Here is a 17,532-nt window from a genome sequence, read left to right as displayed (position 1 = left end):
CTCCGTTTATCCAATTCAACAGGGCGCATATAGACATTTGTTCTCACTCACGTTAACACCTACGATCAGTTTAGAATCGCTAATTAACCAAATGCATGCAAGTCTTTGGTCTGTGGGAGGAAGCCAGAGTACCTTAAGACAGCCCACAAAAGTGCGGGGAGAACATGCAAGCAACTCCCCCTTTATAGTTAATTTACAGTTATTTACAACACTCTGTGTCAGAGGTGTCCAACATAAGGTCCAGGGGCCTGCGGGGCGGCTTTGGTAAAAGTGGAGGAAGGCATAAACTTTGGATATTTAAATGTATTTTCATACATTTTGCATCGTCCTTTCTGAAGACCTCACCTATGGCCTCTCATACTGAACCAAGTAAATAAGTAATAAATAAACAATTAAATTATAGAAAGTTCCTGTTTTGTTCCTTTATCTAATATAGAAATGTGTGTTTTTACAGCGGCTTTAAAAAAATAAATTTCTGTCGTTTTCCATGTTTATTTCTTACAGTTTAAGGCCAAAAAGCCGTACTGAGAGACTTCTTTCATTTACTACAGCAGCATTTCTTTATCACGTAGAAAGATAAAGATTTAAGTGGGTGTGGCTAAGAATGTAAAACTAGTTTGATGTACAGACACTCTGTATACAGTTTATTTTTCCAAAGCTGATTTCTTCATTGAAGTTCTTTACCTTGAAGAGGAAAACATCCGTTGAGAGTAGTGTTGCTCCTTGGAGTTTCTCCATTAAGGAGCAGCTATTTCAAATTTAATATACTACAAGTTCTCGGTTTTCAGGACACGAAGATGTTCCTGATAAAATATCCTGCAAGAGGTAAATCTGCTCATTTAATATGAATGTGTGCATGTTCTCAATATGAACTGAGACTTAATGGGCAGCCACACTAAACCCACACTATTTAGTGTTTTATGAGAAAGAAACGAAATGGGATTGTGTTATTTAGCAAAGATTTCGGCAATCACAATCTTCAAAGAGCTTCTCTGCAGCGCTGTGACTGCTATTCAGAATATGAAAGATCGTTGTCAGAAATATCAAAGCAAGAGAGTGGAAGCGAAGGCGTTATCGGATATCTCTCGAGTGGAAACATTTATCATATTCTCACAGATGGTAAGCCTCATTTGAACATGAAAACACAGCTGACGGACCCTTTCCTTCTACCTCTGTCACTCACAAACACAAAAACACCCCCTCCCCACCTTCACCCTTACAATACGGTAAGCAAGGACATCTTGTGGAAAGGAAACATGAAAAGACACGTGCTGCATTTATTCTTTATCATCTCTTTATTTCTTTGAATATATTTGATCAAATGTAAAATCAAACATTTGGAGTAAAGATTTAACAGTTTTCTGACTAGCAAATATCAACACCATCAAAATAAAGGAACATTATTGATACTTACTACATAATGTACGCATATAGGACATACTCTATCTTAGCTAAGATTTATCCAAACAGACCCAAATTACAAAATATTTTTTTTAATTTTTTTTTTTAGTCTTTGACTCCCGTTATTTCCTGGGTTTTTGAGCTGGTGCAAAAAGAAAATATCTTAGGTGAAGCGGTATCTTGTATCCTTGTCAAATAAATGATGAAGTATTTATAGAAATAAAATGTCACTTTAAAGGTCTGTACATGGGGATCAGTGTTTTTCCTCTCCACTGGCAACAAGGTCATACCAACGTTAGAATGGAAGACTTTGGCTATTTACAAATCGCTGAGATGTTGTACAGGTAGCGTACAATTCCTCCCAGACATGCTGTACATTACTTGTGTTTATCAGTTACGCTTTCACCCCTCCCCACGCACACACACACGCGCACACACACACACACACCCATATGTCAAAGTGCAATTCCATAGATCACCACAATGCAGCACCTATATGCCATATTCAACATTGTACAGAACAGCTGTGAAAATTACATATTCTAAGGGGCCCATCTTTAGAATATAAATTAGAGTTAAAGGAGTTGGATCTATATTATTACTAAACCTTTCCAACAGTGTGATATAGACCTACTTCACAGCAGCCATTCTGGCATGAATTAGCTGGAAAACGCAGGAGTTATTATTGACATTAATGAACCATCTGTTCTGTTTAGGTGCGGCGTTATAATTCATGTGATTTCTGCGTTTACGTGTCATTTTGTGTCATAATGGCTGCTGTGGGGGGAAACCAAAGGTCTTGAACTTGCAGTAAAGCGCTTACACGTGTGGTTACAAGTGCAGACCAACCTTTCAAGTACAAACTCCGCCCCCGTTAGTGTGATGATGTCCACCTTTATTTACCTTTATTAATACACACCATTTAATTCACAGCACGCACAGCTGAGTAGAGGACTGACTACCAACAATAACTGTGTGACTCTGCAGGGCTTTTGACGTTAAGACTGGTAACATGTTTCTCTTATTGTCAACAAACACACGTGAAAAAAACATGACGATTCATAATCAAAGGAAATCATGACTAACATTCAAAAGTGGAGCTTCATAGCATGGGTTTCCGTGGCCGAGCAGCTCCTGTAGGTCCAATGTGCAGTGGTCTGGTACTTTTGTCCACATGGTTCAGTTCCTAATTTATGTCCAATGAAATATAAACTATGATTTAGCTTTAACACCAACTATTCAGTAGAAATGAGTATAGTTTGATGCCACAGACAGGGGGCAGCGAAGAGATTTGTTGACAATAAGAAAAAGTTTTAAAAAAAATACTTTTTTCCTTTAAACATTAACTTGACATTTCAAATATGTTTTTCCTGTGTCATGGAGTCCTTACAGTTGAAAAATAATTTGCTTTAGGAAAATACAAACATGGGCCAGGCTAGGAAAAGGAAATGGATCAAACAGGAGCTCTGCTTTGTAACAGTGAGTAGGATATAAGACCACGTAGCTTTGGAGAACAGTCACTGGGCAGTGTTTAGCCTGAGCAGTCAAACACAAACAGAACAGTCTGGTTACTTGGGTTTACAATAAACACCTTTTAGGAGTTCAATGGCTATTATGAGAAACTGCAGTCCGTATTCACACATACTGTAACGTTGCAGTGTGCAAATCAAACTACGTCTGAGGAGGCCCTAATTATGAAGATGTATAGCACATTCATTGACATTTGATCAATACCAGAAGTGACGGAAACGATAGGACCACTTGGTTTTGGTGCATTAATGGAATGATTGAAGAAGGAGGTGCCGTGGCACATACAGTACATAGGCTACATAAGGGTTAAATACACACTGTACACTTTCTAGATTACAATGCACTGTACATGATCAACACTAGCTGGCTAGTTAACTCTGCATTTCTCTCTTTCTTTCTCTGAATAGTAGCTCTATAAATCATCAAAAATAAAGTTTACCCAATGTGTGTTTACATTCCCTGCTCCGCTATATAATGCTTTTTCTCTCTCTCTCAGTGATAAACCTTTAGGACATGTGATGCGATGAAAAACAGTCAGTTATTCTCATAATATCTCATAGTAGCTGAGTAGGAGGGACACCACCACCACACTCCATTCGGACGCTTCATCAAAGTGCTGCTGTCAAAACACACATGTACACATGACTGTGGACAAACAACATTGTTTCAGGCCGTACACACACTCACACACACAGCATACACTGGCTGCTCACATGCACACAGACATATATTGTTCCTGAGTATGAATTGTAGGATATTTCTTTAGGAAAGAAATAACATGTCCACTAATCTACTGTCAGAAACTAAAGTTTGCCGTTTTAATCGGAACAGCAGTGCTCTGAAATACATGTATGGGCTTAAGAAAGGCACACCGCCTTTAAGGTTTTTAACAGAAAAACCCAAAGAACCATGTGCTGCTGTGAACTACATACATACTATAGATCTAAGGCCATAGATTCTGTAATGAAAGCAAGCTCACTGCAATAATAAGAGAGCCACAGAGCTGTTCAGCATCGTTCAGTTTAATATTGTGCAGTTGTGGCCTGCAACATACTCTCTACACTCTTACTGGCAGCTGATTTCAGTTAGCTTGTACTCGTCCAGCACCAAACAGCAGACAAGCGTCTCAGCAACTAGCTGGTGATGCAGAGATTAGCAAGCGCCAGATATACTCTTCAGGAAGTGGTTACAAAAAAAAGCTAAAAAGTATGATAAAGTGGACTTAACGTCTTCCTGGCTGTCTGAAAAACACCCCAAATGAATGTTGCTCTGTGTCTTCCGGGTGCCTCATTACTTAATGCAGTTAGCCAGCTATGTTTTGCATTGCAGTATTAGGGCTCAATCCACACAGGAATTAGCTGAAACTTGAATTATCTGTTTGTATGGATCTGAAACACTGTACACAGCAGCCACAGCTAACGACAGATGTAATTTAGTGAAGCACGCAATCGCTGAAAGTATGAGACTAAAACTCAAGGTCAAGGTATTGAGGCAAAGTCAACAAAGGAACTTTACCAGAGGAATGCATCTATGTGCAGCTGCCGTCACCTTATCTTGTGAGTGGCATGGCAAACGCGAGTCAGTACTGAGGACAGACTGAGTGGTTTACATTCAGGCCTTATCCGTCTTGATTTACAGGTTAACAACTGAGCTCATAGCTTCCAGCAACATGTACGCTTTAATCCTGTGGTCTGTTTAACAGACATGGAAAAAAAAAAAAATCACACACACAGAGACCAACGCTCAGGCACAAACACTCAGTGACGCACACACACATATACAGACAAGGCCACCTGCAGTAGCATATGGATTTGTAACGGCATGAAGAAAAAAACAACTAAAACTCAGAGTTTATCGTTGTTATGACTGAGCGTTCTCATCAAAACATCAGAAGGTCTCTCTTCGACTCCCTTGCACCACAACACACCAAATTAACAGTGAATCACAACCAAACTTTCTAAACACTGACGTCAGGGTTTGTGCTCGCTCTTGTTAAATGGTTAACTGACCTGCATCCACCATGTTTAAAGTCCATCTCCAACGGAGAGCCAGCTTATGATATGTGACACACAAACCAAATGACTCTCAGATGTGTGCCAGCCATTCGTACTCAACATTCACTCTGCATTCATTTTTGCTTTCAGCATTGATTGCACTGATCTTGTGTGTGATACCACTTATGAAGGTACTCCGCTGTCCTTAATTATATGTATCAGACTTGTATGAAAGAAAAGAAAACATGTAAATACTGCGTAAACTTAGTCTTATATTACAGTAGTCTGGATAGAGAGAAACAAGAAGGAGGTTGGGGGTGGGGACTAAACACAACGCATCTTGCAGGTGTTTAAAATTCTCTCAACAGTCTACTCTTTTGTTCAAGCATCTTTCACTCCCTGTACGTGAATGGCCCTCTATGCTGATTTTGACCTCGTGAGGGAGGAAGGAAGGTTTGGGCAGAGTCACGGGAGGCTCGTCCTCAGCTCTCTCAGTCTGGTCTCGCTCCGGTGCTGACCAGCGTCTCTTGCGGACTGCAGGTCTCTCTGTCTCACTGCATTGTTGTTTAGACAGAGTAGACATGTCTGTTTTCACTGATTCCTGTCTTATGTCTCCAGTCCCAGAGATTGCCAGCACAGGTCCAGCTCTGTAGATCCCTTCTGCCTGTCCTGGAAGTATTCCCAATCCTGCTGGTAGCTCTACTCCTGGTCCCGGACCAGTGGCCTGCTGCCTCTCCAGTCTGTCTCCATTGGAAGCCTTCATGAGAAGACCGTTGTTACTGCCCACAGAGTTTGCACTCATACTGTTCCTTAGATTGGGATCCATGTTGTGACAGGAGTCAGAGAGGTGGCCAGGCTTTAGCTTTTTCCCCAAAGCTGAGCTGTCTGTTAGAGAACCATTCCTCATGCCACGGAGGGTCAGAGACACACACACATCCCCCACACAGAGCTTAGCACAGGACAGCTCAAACAACTGTGTGGTCCGGTCAGGGCAGCACGATGACCAGCCCTGGCCAAAGACAAAGAAAGGATACTCCACCAGCACCTCCACACACACCTGGACAGGAGAACAAGCACAACAGAGTCAGTCAAATTTCTGCAAAAGACACACAGAAAATATTTAACCATCTATTCATCCACCTCAATGATCCATCTATATTCTGGACTGCTTATCCAACTTAAAGTTGCAAGGGGACTGGAGTCTATTTTTTCTGTCCTGGGGTGAGAGGTGGGGCATACCTCGGACAGGTCGCTAGTCCACCACAGGAAAACAAAAACCATCGTAAGCCAAATACATACAGCATGTTAATAATAAAAGAAAAATAGAAAAAACACCAAAAAAATACTTTAAAGTGGGTGGATTCTATTTTTGCTTCAGTGTCAGGGTCCCCGTAAGGTGGATGGTAGCTCACTGTCAAACTGTCACTGCTTACTGGGCCAGCTGGATTGAAGTGAGCCCCAAGAGCAGCAAATAATTCACTTAAGAAAGAGACAAAGGCAAAAGAAATTGGGGGAAAAAATTGAGTCATAGGGACCTGGAGTTGAAATGCTTACCTTACAGTTAAAAAAACAATTAAAAAACAACTGAAAAACAAATGCTTGATTGCCTAAGTCAACGGCATTGGTAGATTTGCATCGGTAATGAAACAAGACAAAGTTGTGTTTAGTGTGTGTTAATGATGCATAAACATCAGCTGTTCACTCTATAATATATTTAACATAAATCCATACTTAATGAACAACTAAAAAGAGTACAGTGATGCCACATCTACTGTATGATTCGCTTGTCTGCTTTTTTTTTTCTTTCCCTTCTTCCCACAGCCAGTCGAGGCAGATGGCAGGCCCTCCATGAGGAGGGGAGTTTTTCTTCCCCACTGTACCCAAGTGCTTGCTCACAGATCTAAAGCACCTTTGAGGTGACTGTTGTTGTGATTTGGCACAATATAAATAAAACTGAACTGAATTGACTGAAATAAAAAGTGTTTGTTTGTTTTTTTAAAGTGTCAAAATCTGAGCAGCAGTGACATTTTTCAATATAATGTATTTTAATATACACACATACATACACACACACACATATATATATATATATATATATATATATATATATATATATATATATATATATATATATATACACACACATATACATACATACATACATATTCCACTTGAGCATGGATTTCTATGTTAGATTTTATTTATTTATTTTAGCTGTGGTGTCATTTGTTGACCTTAATACTCTAGAATCAGTCAGGCTGAAGTCCATATGGCTTTTAAAACAACTGTAACATGCCCAGATTCACCCATCTATAAAAGTAATGACTTTTAGCCTTTCAAACATAGTGCTGTGTTGTGTAAAATCTATTTTTAGCATCTGTTCTAAAACAGCGAGTTAGAGGATTGGAAAATAAAGATGCGCAGCAGGAAGAGTGTTTTTAATTTAAATTTAATTCATTTCTAAATTATGGATGAATTTTGAAACACTGCAGCTTAAAGTACTTTGCTGCTTTAAGCAAAAGTGGATTGTTACAGAAATGCTGTCAACGATTTCATGATTTCATCGTTTGGAAGCAATACAGATTTTTGCTGCCAATGTATCTTTTGAGATTTTCACCAGGGGGTGCCAAAGACTAGAGATTGCAAAGACTCTTAAAAAATAAACAATAAAATGAATGTGACATCATTTACCTGGGCTTTGAGCTCTCCTACAGAAAACTGTATAACCACAGCATTAGGACTTTGACCACTGTCAATACGCTCCACGGTGCTGGAGTCAATCTTGAGCTCGCTGCTAATCTCAGCACTTTGGATGAAGTCCTCTGTCTTGAGGTCCTCCACACGCTTCAGCTCTCCATCGGCCAGCTGGATGATGGAGCCCCGCATGAAGAAAGGAGGAAGCGCCACAGGAGAGGAGGAAGCGGAAACCGAGGGGGAGGCCTGGATGGCAGCAGGGACAGAAGCGGGAACCGGAGTGGGAGTCGGGGAGGGAGTAGCCACCACTGCAGGAATCGGGTTTGAAGGCAGTACTGACAATGCTGGAGCCTGTGCAACTGCGTTGGGTGGTTGATTTCCATCTGGCCCTAGTGCCTCACACTTGGACAGGGCTGTGGCCAGATAGGCATGAGGCATGGCGGTGGATATCTGAGGGGTAGTAGTGGAGGTGAGGGCACTTACAGTACGACTAACCTCCATTTCTGTGCAGTTATTGGAACTGCTGACTGGAATGAGAAGGGACTGACCACTCGGGATGACCAGGTGCGGAGGCAGTGCTGCGTGGTAGCTGACAGTATGCTGGTTTGCACTTGTGATATAGCCAATGATCGGTGCCTGTGTGGAAGAGTAGAGACTGGCTGGCATCTCGTCAGGGGGTAGAGTGGTCTGGATGACAGTATGTGGAGCAACAGACTTCACCACTTCTGACGAAGAAAAGGAGGCAAAAGACGAAGGTCTGGACACTGGCTTCCCCAAGCAAATCCCTCCTTTCTCCGTCTGGACTAAAGAGATCTTATTTGAGCCAGTTTCGTGCTCAACTCCATGGTTGGGCTGGGCCACAAGCACCAAAGAGGTCTGGAGTCCTGCAGGGTTTTGGCCATAGTCAGCAGGTAGGAGGATATGTCTGGCCTCATAACTCTGCACCTGCTGATGGTTTGCTGGCTGACTATTGGCTTTTGCCTGTTTGGCTGCCTCCACTTCCCCATTCAGCACAGCCTTAGCGTGCCCTTCTGGTTTCTTTCCAGCAGAACCATCTGCATACTGGACCACGAGCTGGGAAGGAGCAAGCGTAAGCGTCTGGGGGAGGACGGCTGTGTGAGGGTGGAGCTGAAGTTGGGCCGTAGGTGAGGCAACAGTCAGAGGTGCTCTGCTGTCCAGGTGGATGTACTGGCTGGTGACTTGAGGAGAGCTTGGGAGTGACACGGGGGCCAGTTCAGTGGGGGAGAGGCCTATTTGAAACTGCTGCTCCCCTTTGGTGTTGGGCGAGATAAGGGCAGTGGTGTAACCATCCAGCTGGGGACGCTGTCCGACTATGGTCGAGCTGTTTTGCACAGTATTAGCATTTGTTGAAATAATATGAGAGGATATGTATCCTGCATAGGGCCCAGAGCTGATGAACTGAACATTGGGTCCCAGTTGAGCAAACTGGATTGTTCCAGCTTGCTGGGGTAGGGCTGCGGGGTAAACTGCAGGCAGAGAGGCCAAGGGTAGGGCAGATATAGGTGTGGCTGAAGAAGGAAGAGAAGTAGAGGGAGAAGAGGAGGAAGCAGAGGAGATGGGACATCTAGGGCTTTCTACTTCCCTGGATTTGCAGCGTTCACTGGCTACACTGGCCAGCCATGCTAGGTTTTCTGTGTGGGGACTATCAGACGCAACTGCAGCAGGTGGTGTTGCTGTTGCTACTACCACTGGCCTCTGCTCCATAGCCAGGATCTCACGCTTCTTAGGAGGAAGGCATCCATTGCTTCGCTCTTGGTTAGATTTCATTGTGCCGCTGCAGTTTTAATATTCCCTGGCACTGCTTCTAGGTCCCTCTGAGGCTACTTTCTCTCTGTCTCACCTCCCCTCAGTGGTTATATGCAGGGCCAGCCTCTCTGGGCTTGGTGACTCTGCCTCTGTTGTTTGTTTTCACTGTTCAGGGTCTCACACCGGAGAAGACGGAGCCATTCCTGCTCACAAAATGAGCCCCAAAGACTTCATGAGGAATCATCTCTGATCGAGCCGCCTCTTCCACAATGTCAATGGGAATCTGAAGGCAGAGAGAAGCTAACGTCAGCATTTGTGCTAAACAAATAAACTGAAATTAGAATTAAATCTCATTCGTCTAATGGCACTGTAGAAATATCCCAGTCTGCTCAGGCAGCGATTATTAAACATATTTTCAAAATGCTCTGCAGAGGTGGAAACAAGAAAAACAAAACCACTACCCCCTTGCTTCCATGTTTGTGAAGCTGCTGCTCCATGTTTTGCCACTAGGTGGTAGCTGGTGTAAGCATTGCAGGTAATTCGTGTCGGTCTATGTGCTTGAACACAACACGTAGTGCAGTCTGTGTAGGCTACATGACGCTCTGTGAGTAGACTCCAAATACTATCTGCAAGGATCTACAAAGACTCGTCAGTCATAGTTCAACCCTCAGCCTGCCTTTCCACGAGCAATACACAGGAAAATACAGTGCAATGCTGTGTGTCATCATTTGCATAATGTGGAAAAGGTTTCTCATGTTTTCACCAGGCAGGAGTTTTCAGAACTGCCGTGTTTTCGTGTCTGTGTGCAGTCTCATGTGCACTGCTATTGGCTGTTATCTTGCTCCAGGGTCTAGTGTAAGAAAGCAGGGCAGAGTGAAGGGATAGCAGCACACAGAGAAACAGCCCCAGAGGACCATATGTTTTTGTCTTTACTTTAAGAGTCTAAGACCTTGGCATCATGAGTACTTTAGAAAATGAAGCAAAAACAATATGCACACAAGATTTCAACAATTTGAAATCTGATTGTATTACATTCTGCAAGATCCTTGATTTTTTTTTTCCATCTATACCTTATTTATAAAGGGTATCAAAGTTCAATGTAATACAGGACGGAAAGCAAACAATGAATGAGTTTGGTAACAGCCCGGTTTAGCAAGAGGCAGAGTGAAAGCTGAGTTAAATGAGAAGTGAAACAATGTGTTTATTCACAGGAATAGGGAGGAAAGTTTGATGTGTAGGGGGTCGGTTAGTTAGTAGCTAGTGGAAGGTTCAGTTTAGATTCAGGCATCTGTACTCGCAGATATGATATCTGTAAAACATGCACATAGAGGGAAATGCAAATTCCATAAATTCAAACAACAATAACATGCAGTATTTTGGCTCATATTTTGTGTTTCTTTTATTTCTTTTACTGAGAGATTGTTTTTTTTTTCTTCAGGCTTATCTCTGGGTCAATGCACAAGACTCTGAGTTGTTCATTAGCCAGAGGAATGACTGAAATGGACTATATGACACACACATCCATCCATCCATTCGTTTTCTCTTCCTCCATTCCTTTCATAGAAGCTCCACTATTGGAAAATGCTAAAGTGTATTTTCATCTTACGCCCGAGGTTTACTACAGCAGGCAACCACAGACATGTTACATAAAAACAGAAGGAAGAAAAAAAGGGGGGAAAAATGCACAGAAGACGATCTTGGTCCTTTTTTACTCAAACACATCTACCCCTGACACCAGCTTTGGCAAGGTCACTGTCTCGAAAAGCAGCAACAACCCCTGTGCAATTTATCTAGCCTTGCAGACAAGTAGAGCCACCAGATGTAACAAAGGGGGGGAAAACAGCAGAGATAGAAACAGAAGCAGAAAAAGAAAGAAGGAGAATGAGGGGGAGGAGAAGGAGAAATGCAATGCAAAACGACAGGATGTGGAAGGAGGCGAGGGAGCGAGGGGAGAGACAAAAGAAGATTAGGAATTGGGAAGAAGGAGGAATAATAGGGAATGAGAAGGAGACAGAGAACGCTGCTTCTCCTGACCCACATTGAGCAGCGCCTGCAGCATCAGAGCGCCATTGCCCCCGCCTCGCTGAGAGATCCCCGATCGGCGACGCAGCCGCCGCTATAGTCTGAGAGACACTGTGCGGCATCGCTCGGCGGCAACAACCCCACCTCAGCAACACCGTGTCAACACCGTAATGACATCACATCTGAAGCACAAGGACCTCCTATCATCACAGCAGCACTGGAAGACAAAGCCAGCACGCTTTGATTCTCAAACGCCACAAAAACACACCATCAGTGTCAACAGACTAAAACAGGAAGCTGTCTCTCCTTTCCTGGACACAGTACTCGCTACACACAGTTACACATACACACACGCGCATACGGCTCAGCAGCCAAAACCTCTCTAGATTTTCCACCGTCAGCCTATTATTAGAACACTGACACCAACAAACATAAGGCCTACGCGATACTATGGAGAACAAAGGCGAGCTTTCAAGATGTGAGTGTCACACCGAGCCACGCAGCACGGGATCCCCGAGTCAGTCTCCCGGACCGGGACTGACACCTTTAAGACATGCATGGAGGGATGACAACAGAGAGGGAGAGAGAGAGGGTGGACAGAACTGTCTCTGTTCCACTCATCACACTGATGCTTTTCAGCTCAGACTGAGTGATGGAGCCACCCTTTCCCTTTTTTTCATACTCCCACACACACACTCACAAAAAGCTACATAAACCACAGAAATAGGTTTGTGCAGCGGTGTGTGTCCGGATGAGGTGATTTCATTCAGCCTCTTCTGTGTGCTGTCTCCAGGTGAGAGGCCCCCCCGAGCAGACTTACATCTCCTCTCTTATGCAGCAGTTGCCAGCTCTTCCAGTCCCCCCGCCTCTTAACTTCCTCCGCCAGAGCTCCGAGTCTTCTCCCAGACCTACTATTTACTCCTTGCATTGATCACAGCTTCATAGCAGCAGCATTACTCTGGAGTCAGATTATGCAGAGAGGCACTGACATTATTTGATGACAATATCTTTTAGATCTAGGCAAATATTTACACAGAAAGCTAGTGCAATGACCCCGGGGTGATGAACCTGTTGTCAAGACTATACATCATGGCTCACCTGCTAGAGCAGACACAGACAGTTAGTGAATACCCTGCACAGCAAATGGCTATATATAGAAAACAAAAACATCATTATCAATCTGAGCTCTGGCATGAAACAGAAAGGGGAGGTATTGTGGAAGACAATGTGTGCCTCGGTTTTATGATTTGCTGCACGCAAATAGGACCTCACTTCACCTACTGCTGCTTCAAGCACAGGGGAAAAAAATCAATACAGCGTACTGCTTTTTCTAATATTCAAAAGAGCCATTTTACTGTCCGCTTCTCTGTACAACAGTGCCGCCTGTGCCTTTAAGAGGCGGACTTGACTGTGTGGCAGACTAAAGCAGACAGTAAGAACAGGCACTGGGGTTCAGGCTGTTTGTCTTCACAATGACTCCAGAGTTCTGCATCACGGCTTGACACACAGCAGACGGGTGCATGCATACATGCGTCCCCTTCTCAGTGAGAACCCCTGCAAACGAGCGTGGTCACTGCTGTTCAGTCCCAGCGGCTGGTTGTGACTGTGGTCAGATCAGTGGGACTGATGCTGTGGCTGTAGCTGTAGCCTCTGGGGGGCTTAAGGATGACAGTGAGAGCGCATGAGTGTAGTAGCAGGGCAGAAAATACTACTATGCCACAAATCAAGAAGAAAAGAGAGACCCCCCCCCCCCCTCCTCCTCCTCCCTCCTCCTCCTCTCCTCTGTTTAAAGTACTAAGAATAGCTCACCAGTCTCACCACAGCCACTGCTTGCAGAGCATGTCCGAGGATTCTTCCTGCCTGTCAGCGCGTGTGCGTCTGTGTTAGAGACGTGTTTCCTAGTAGGACTCCGCTTCCCGTTTCTCTCCTTTGTGCTGCTCTCCTCTCCTGGAGCCTGTGCTGTAAAGCTGCTCCTGTTCTGCCTCCTTCTCGTTCCCTCTCTCTCTGTCTCTGCCTCTGAATTCCGGTTTTTGGAGGGTATGCTGCCCCTGCAACGAGCTGACGGTAAAGGAAGTTCCCCACTTCTAGAGCTCACACCAAGACCTACGTGCAAGGCTGCTCTAACGTGTGTTATGCAAGGCCACCAGACCGCCAGCTCCCTCTCTGCTTGGTTGCTTCTCTCTCTCTCTCTCTCGCTTTCTCTCTCTCTCACTCAGTGTGTGTTTCTGCCTCTCTCCCTCTCCCTCCCTCCCTCCTCTTTCTTTCTCTCGCAGTACTCCACTGACACAGCTCCTCCCCCAGCCAGCCTCATCAGCCGCATCAGGTATTCATTCAAAAAAACACACTCTACTTGGCTCAGCGCCCAGACTACGCTCACACAGAGAGAGAGCGAGAGCAGGGAGGGGGAGGGCGCAACAGACGGAGGGCGAGGGAGGGAGAGCTGGAGATTCAGAAAGGGTTTGCACAGACAGATACTGCATGGATGAGAACAACCGTGGGATATTAATGTTGCAAACATACATGCAGACACACACAAGCCAGCAGAGGATTGTGGTGCTCAGTACACTAAAGCTTTGTTAATGCTCCGCCTTGCACTTTTTCATTTTCATATGCATTTTTCCTCTTGTAGAGCCAAATCTCCTAATCTGCCCTATGAGCTGGTCTACAGTTTACTTTCTCAGCCTCTATTCAGCTGCAAAATGGCTCAGAGTACACCCACCATAGGTCTCCCCAGGACTCCCCAAAGATATTTCCCTTGGTGCAGGCAGGGAGGGCCAGTTGGCACCGGGGCCCTCCTCAAGGCTTCCTGCATATCCTGTGCAGTTCACAACAGAAAGACAAGGAGGCACTCAGCACCAGACCAGCCAGCTTCCTGGGCCTCTGCAGGTGAGGCAAGCAGGGGAGGCTCTTAGAGGATGCTGAATGAGGAAAAAAAAACAGGCTATAGAATACAGCAAATCATTTCTACTGCATCAATAAGCCCAGTATTACACAGGCAAAATCACAAAATTATATATATAATGTTATAGTTAGGGCTGGATCAGGTGACCCTGAATTCTCCCTTACTTAGGCTGCAATAGGTCTTGGCCTGCAAGGGCTTCCTGTGATACACTGAGTGTCTCTTCTTCACTCACGTTTTTTCGCACATTGTGTTTTTACACACCACTCTTTCATCATTAGTTATTACTCATCTCTGGCTCTCTTCCACAGTGTATCTTCTCTCCTCTCTTCTTCCCCTTATACAGAACCATTAGTGGCAGATGGCTGCCCCTCTCTGAGCCCGATTCTGCTGGAGGTTTCTTCCTGTTAAAAGGGAGTTTTTTCTTCCCACTGTCACCAAGTGCTTCCTCATGGGGCGTCACTTGATTGTAGGTCAGGAGTTCAAATCCTAACCAGGGCTTGTGGCATCTGGCAAGGTCCCCCAAGTCTACCTCGGTACAATCAAGAAGAATATGACTGAACACAGCTGCAAGTGTTAAGGAACCAGGACATTCTGATGAGAAGTGAGCTAGTGGAACAAGAAGGAATCACAACCGATGAGAATAGGGAACTGTTGGAATGCTACTGCAAATGTAATCCCAGTGTTACAGATATTTGCAATCCCAGTATTGCAGGAAAAGGATGTGGGACCTATGAATATATATATATATGTATAAAGTTGTAATTTTTGTGTTGCATGGGTGAAACCATAAATGCATACTTTTCCATGTAGACATTAAACCCTGATATATTGCCAGAAGCTTCAGCGAGCTGGAAGACAGAGATACAAATGACCACAAGCATGCAGAAGCACATGCCGAATGTACAAACTGAAGCTGTGTTTTTCCAGCTGTTGAACCTGAGAGAAAAAGAAAATAAACTTGCAGTGTGTCTTTCTTGCCAAAGGGGTACAGCCTCATCTTCCTACAATGACTGATATTACTACCAAGACGCTGCCAAGCCAATGTAAACCTCAGGACCTACACTATCCCCACAGAAAGGCAACCGAAACCGCTGTGAAACAAGCATCAACAACAAACAGAGGTTTGCACTGCCATAAAATGGCTCACTGTAAACTGAAGGTCAGAATTAATGTCAGACAAGTGATCTGACACGCTGCCTTCCGAGAATTCACAAATCCAGCTTAAGTTGCATGGGGTGAAATAAATGTGCAGTGTATAGAGGAGATCACATCAAGCGTGAAGTCGCATAAAGACAGAGCTTTCAAATGTGTCTGGCTGTTTGTATCTCGATCAAAGGCTTCCTTGCATTAGTATGTCGGGAAAGCTTTCACCACAGATCAGAATATTGAGTCCCTGTTGACATCTTCACAGACACTGAATAATATCGGATGCTGATTATTGTGGTCCAACCCGATAGGTTTGTTTTGCTAGCCTAGCTGCACAGTCTAAGCAACATTTCTCAGTATGGTGCACACATAATGAGAGTGAGTACATGAAACCAAATGTTTACACTGTAGTAGTGCAGTAGCGACAGTACTAGTCCTGGAGTACTTGCACTAGTAATAGATAGTGGTTTTAGCAGCAGCATATCATCGTTCTAACAAAATAAACAACGTACCCTTTCATTTGTAAACACACACATGTTCCTATACACTGAGTCTACGCTCTCTCCTACTCACGCACTCAGTAGTTTTCAGCGAGGGAAAAAAAACCGTGAAAACTCAAGTGGGTTCCACTTGCTGTGGGCAATAACGCTGTGTGACCTTCACTCCAAAGCCAAACATGTCCAAGTACCAATTTAAGTTCTGGGGCAACTCTTTCAAGGTTGAGCTTTAAATGTAAAGAGATGCATCATATTAGGCCTACCTTGAACCTGGTGGGTGTCGAAGAAACAATTATCCAAGCATCATTACCCGCATTCTGTCCTGCATCCACACCACTTACCGGGCATAAGTGAGCATCCACTACTGCGGAAGGCATGTCCAGACATGCAAAAGCGCTTCTACTACACACAACTAAGGGGAAGCCTGCACGATGCAAATGGTCACATGATTTGGGAAACGAAATGTTTGTTTGTTTGTTTGTTTGTTTTTCCATAGTGAGTTGTTTTTGTAGCCATTAGGTCATTTATCGTTTCTCAAAATGTTCCCCAGAACATCTGTCCAAAGAGCTCAGCAGGTATAGGTGTTCCACACAATAAGTCACACTCAGATAAACCAGAGAGCTAAAACAGCACTGACATAATGCAATAAATATTTAGCCAAAAATCCCCCATCAAGAAATTATGAATTATGAAATTATACAGTTTTATTTATATAGCGTCAACTTACAACATCATCTTGCTTTATACAGCAAGGTAAAAGACACATAAAAAAATGTTAGAGGGAAAATAATCATAAAATCCCCTATGAGCAAGCACTTAGTGATCGTGGGAAGGGAAAACTCCCTTTTGACAGGAAGTATAACCTCTGGTAGAGCCAGCATCGGGGGGAAGGCAGCTAGACATCTGCCGGGACCGGTTAGGGAGAGAAAAAGGACGGCTTGGCGAAACGGGGACAGAACACAAACATGAGAGAGAAGACAAAACTTTATAGCAAGCAGTAGTAATTTATGTGGGTGGTGAAAAGAGGGGGTGGAGAAGAAAGGGTCAGTGCATCATGGAAAGTCCCCAGCAGTCTGAGCTGACTGCAGCATAACTAAACTACAGTTCAGGGTCATGTCATCCAGTCCTGACTCATCAAAAAGCGAAGTTTTAAACCTAATCTTACAAATAGAGATGTTGTCTGTCTCCCCAGTGTAAACTGGGAGCTGGTTGCACAGAAAAGGTGCATGAAAGCTGAAAGATCTGCCCCCCATTCTACTTTCAGAAACTCGAGAAACCACAGTTAAGTCAGCAGTGTGAGAGTGAAGTGCTCTATTGGGATTCAAGGCTATTTATGTGAGAAGAAGGATTTTAAATTCAAGTAGTCATTTTTTAAAGGGTGCAAATAAAGAGAAGCCAATATGGGAGAAATATGATCTGTCTTTGTAGCCCCAGTCAGTACTCTCACTGCAGCATTTCTTTTACCATCTGCAGGCTTTTTTTCAGGGAACTTTTAGAAAAACATTATAGAAAGAATGTACAATAGGCCAGCCTAGAAGAAACAAATATATGAATCAGCTGTCTGCAAAAGTAGTCTGAT

General features: G+C 43.9%; 1 protein-coding gene across 4 annotated transcripts; it reads right to left on the bottom strand.

Moving 5' to 3' along the window:
• Positions 1–1,497: 1,497 nt before the first annotated feature.
• On the bottom strand, positions 1,498–16,327 carry LOC120732179 (ataxin-1-like). 4 transcript variants are annotated; one of them, XM_040029592.1, is made up of 4 exons: positions 13,218–13,938; positions 12,229–12,366; positions 7,617–9,669; positions 1,498–5,982 (listed from the first exon to the last, which is right to left on the bottom strand). In XM_040029592.1, the coding sequence occupies exons 3-4, from the start codon at positions 9,405–9,407 to the stop codon at positions 5,287–5,289; spliced, it is 2,487 nt and encodes an 828-aa protein (XP_039885526.1). In that variant the 5' UTR covers positions 9,408–9,669; positions 12,229–12,366; positions 13,218–13,938; the 3' UTR covers positions 1,498–5,286. The 4 variants fall into 4 exon arrangements, with proteins under 4 accessions (XP_039885526.1, XP_039885528.1, XP_039885525.1 ...); XM_040029594.1 differs by lacking the exons at positions 12,229–12,366; positions 13,218–13,938 and adding an exon at positions 16,217–16,327; XM_040029591.1 differs by lacking the exon at positions 12,229–12,366.
• Positions 16,328–17,532: the final 1,205 nt, after the last annotated feature.

The sequence above is a fragment of the Simochromis diagramma genome, unplaced genomic scaffold (genome assembly GCF_900408965.1).
Source record: "Simochromis diagramma unplaced genomic scaffold, fSimDia1.1 OVJJ01000361.1, whole genome shotgun sequence".
Lineage (NCBI taxonomy): Eukaryota > Metazoa > Chordata > Actinopteri > Cichliformes > Cichlidae > Simochromis > Simochromis diagramma.
Note: the sequence above shows the minus strand (reverse complement) of the source record. Positions and strands in the feature narration are given on the sequence as shown.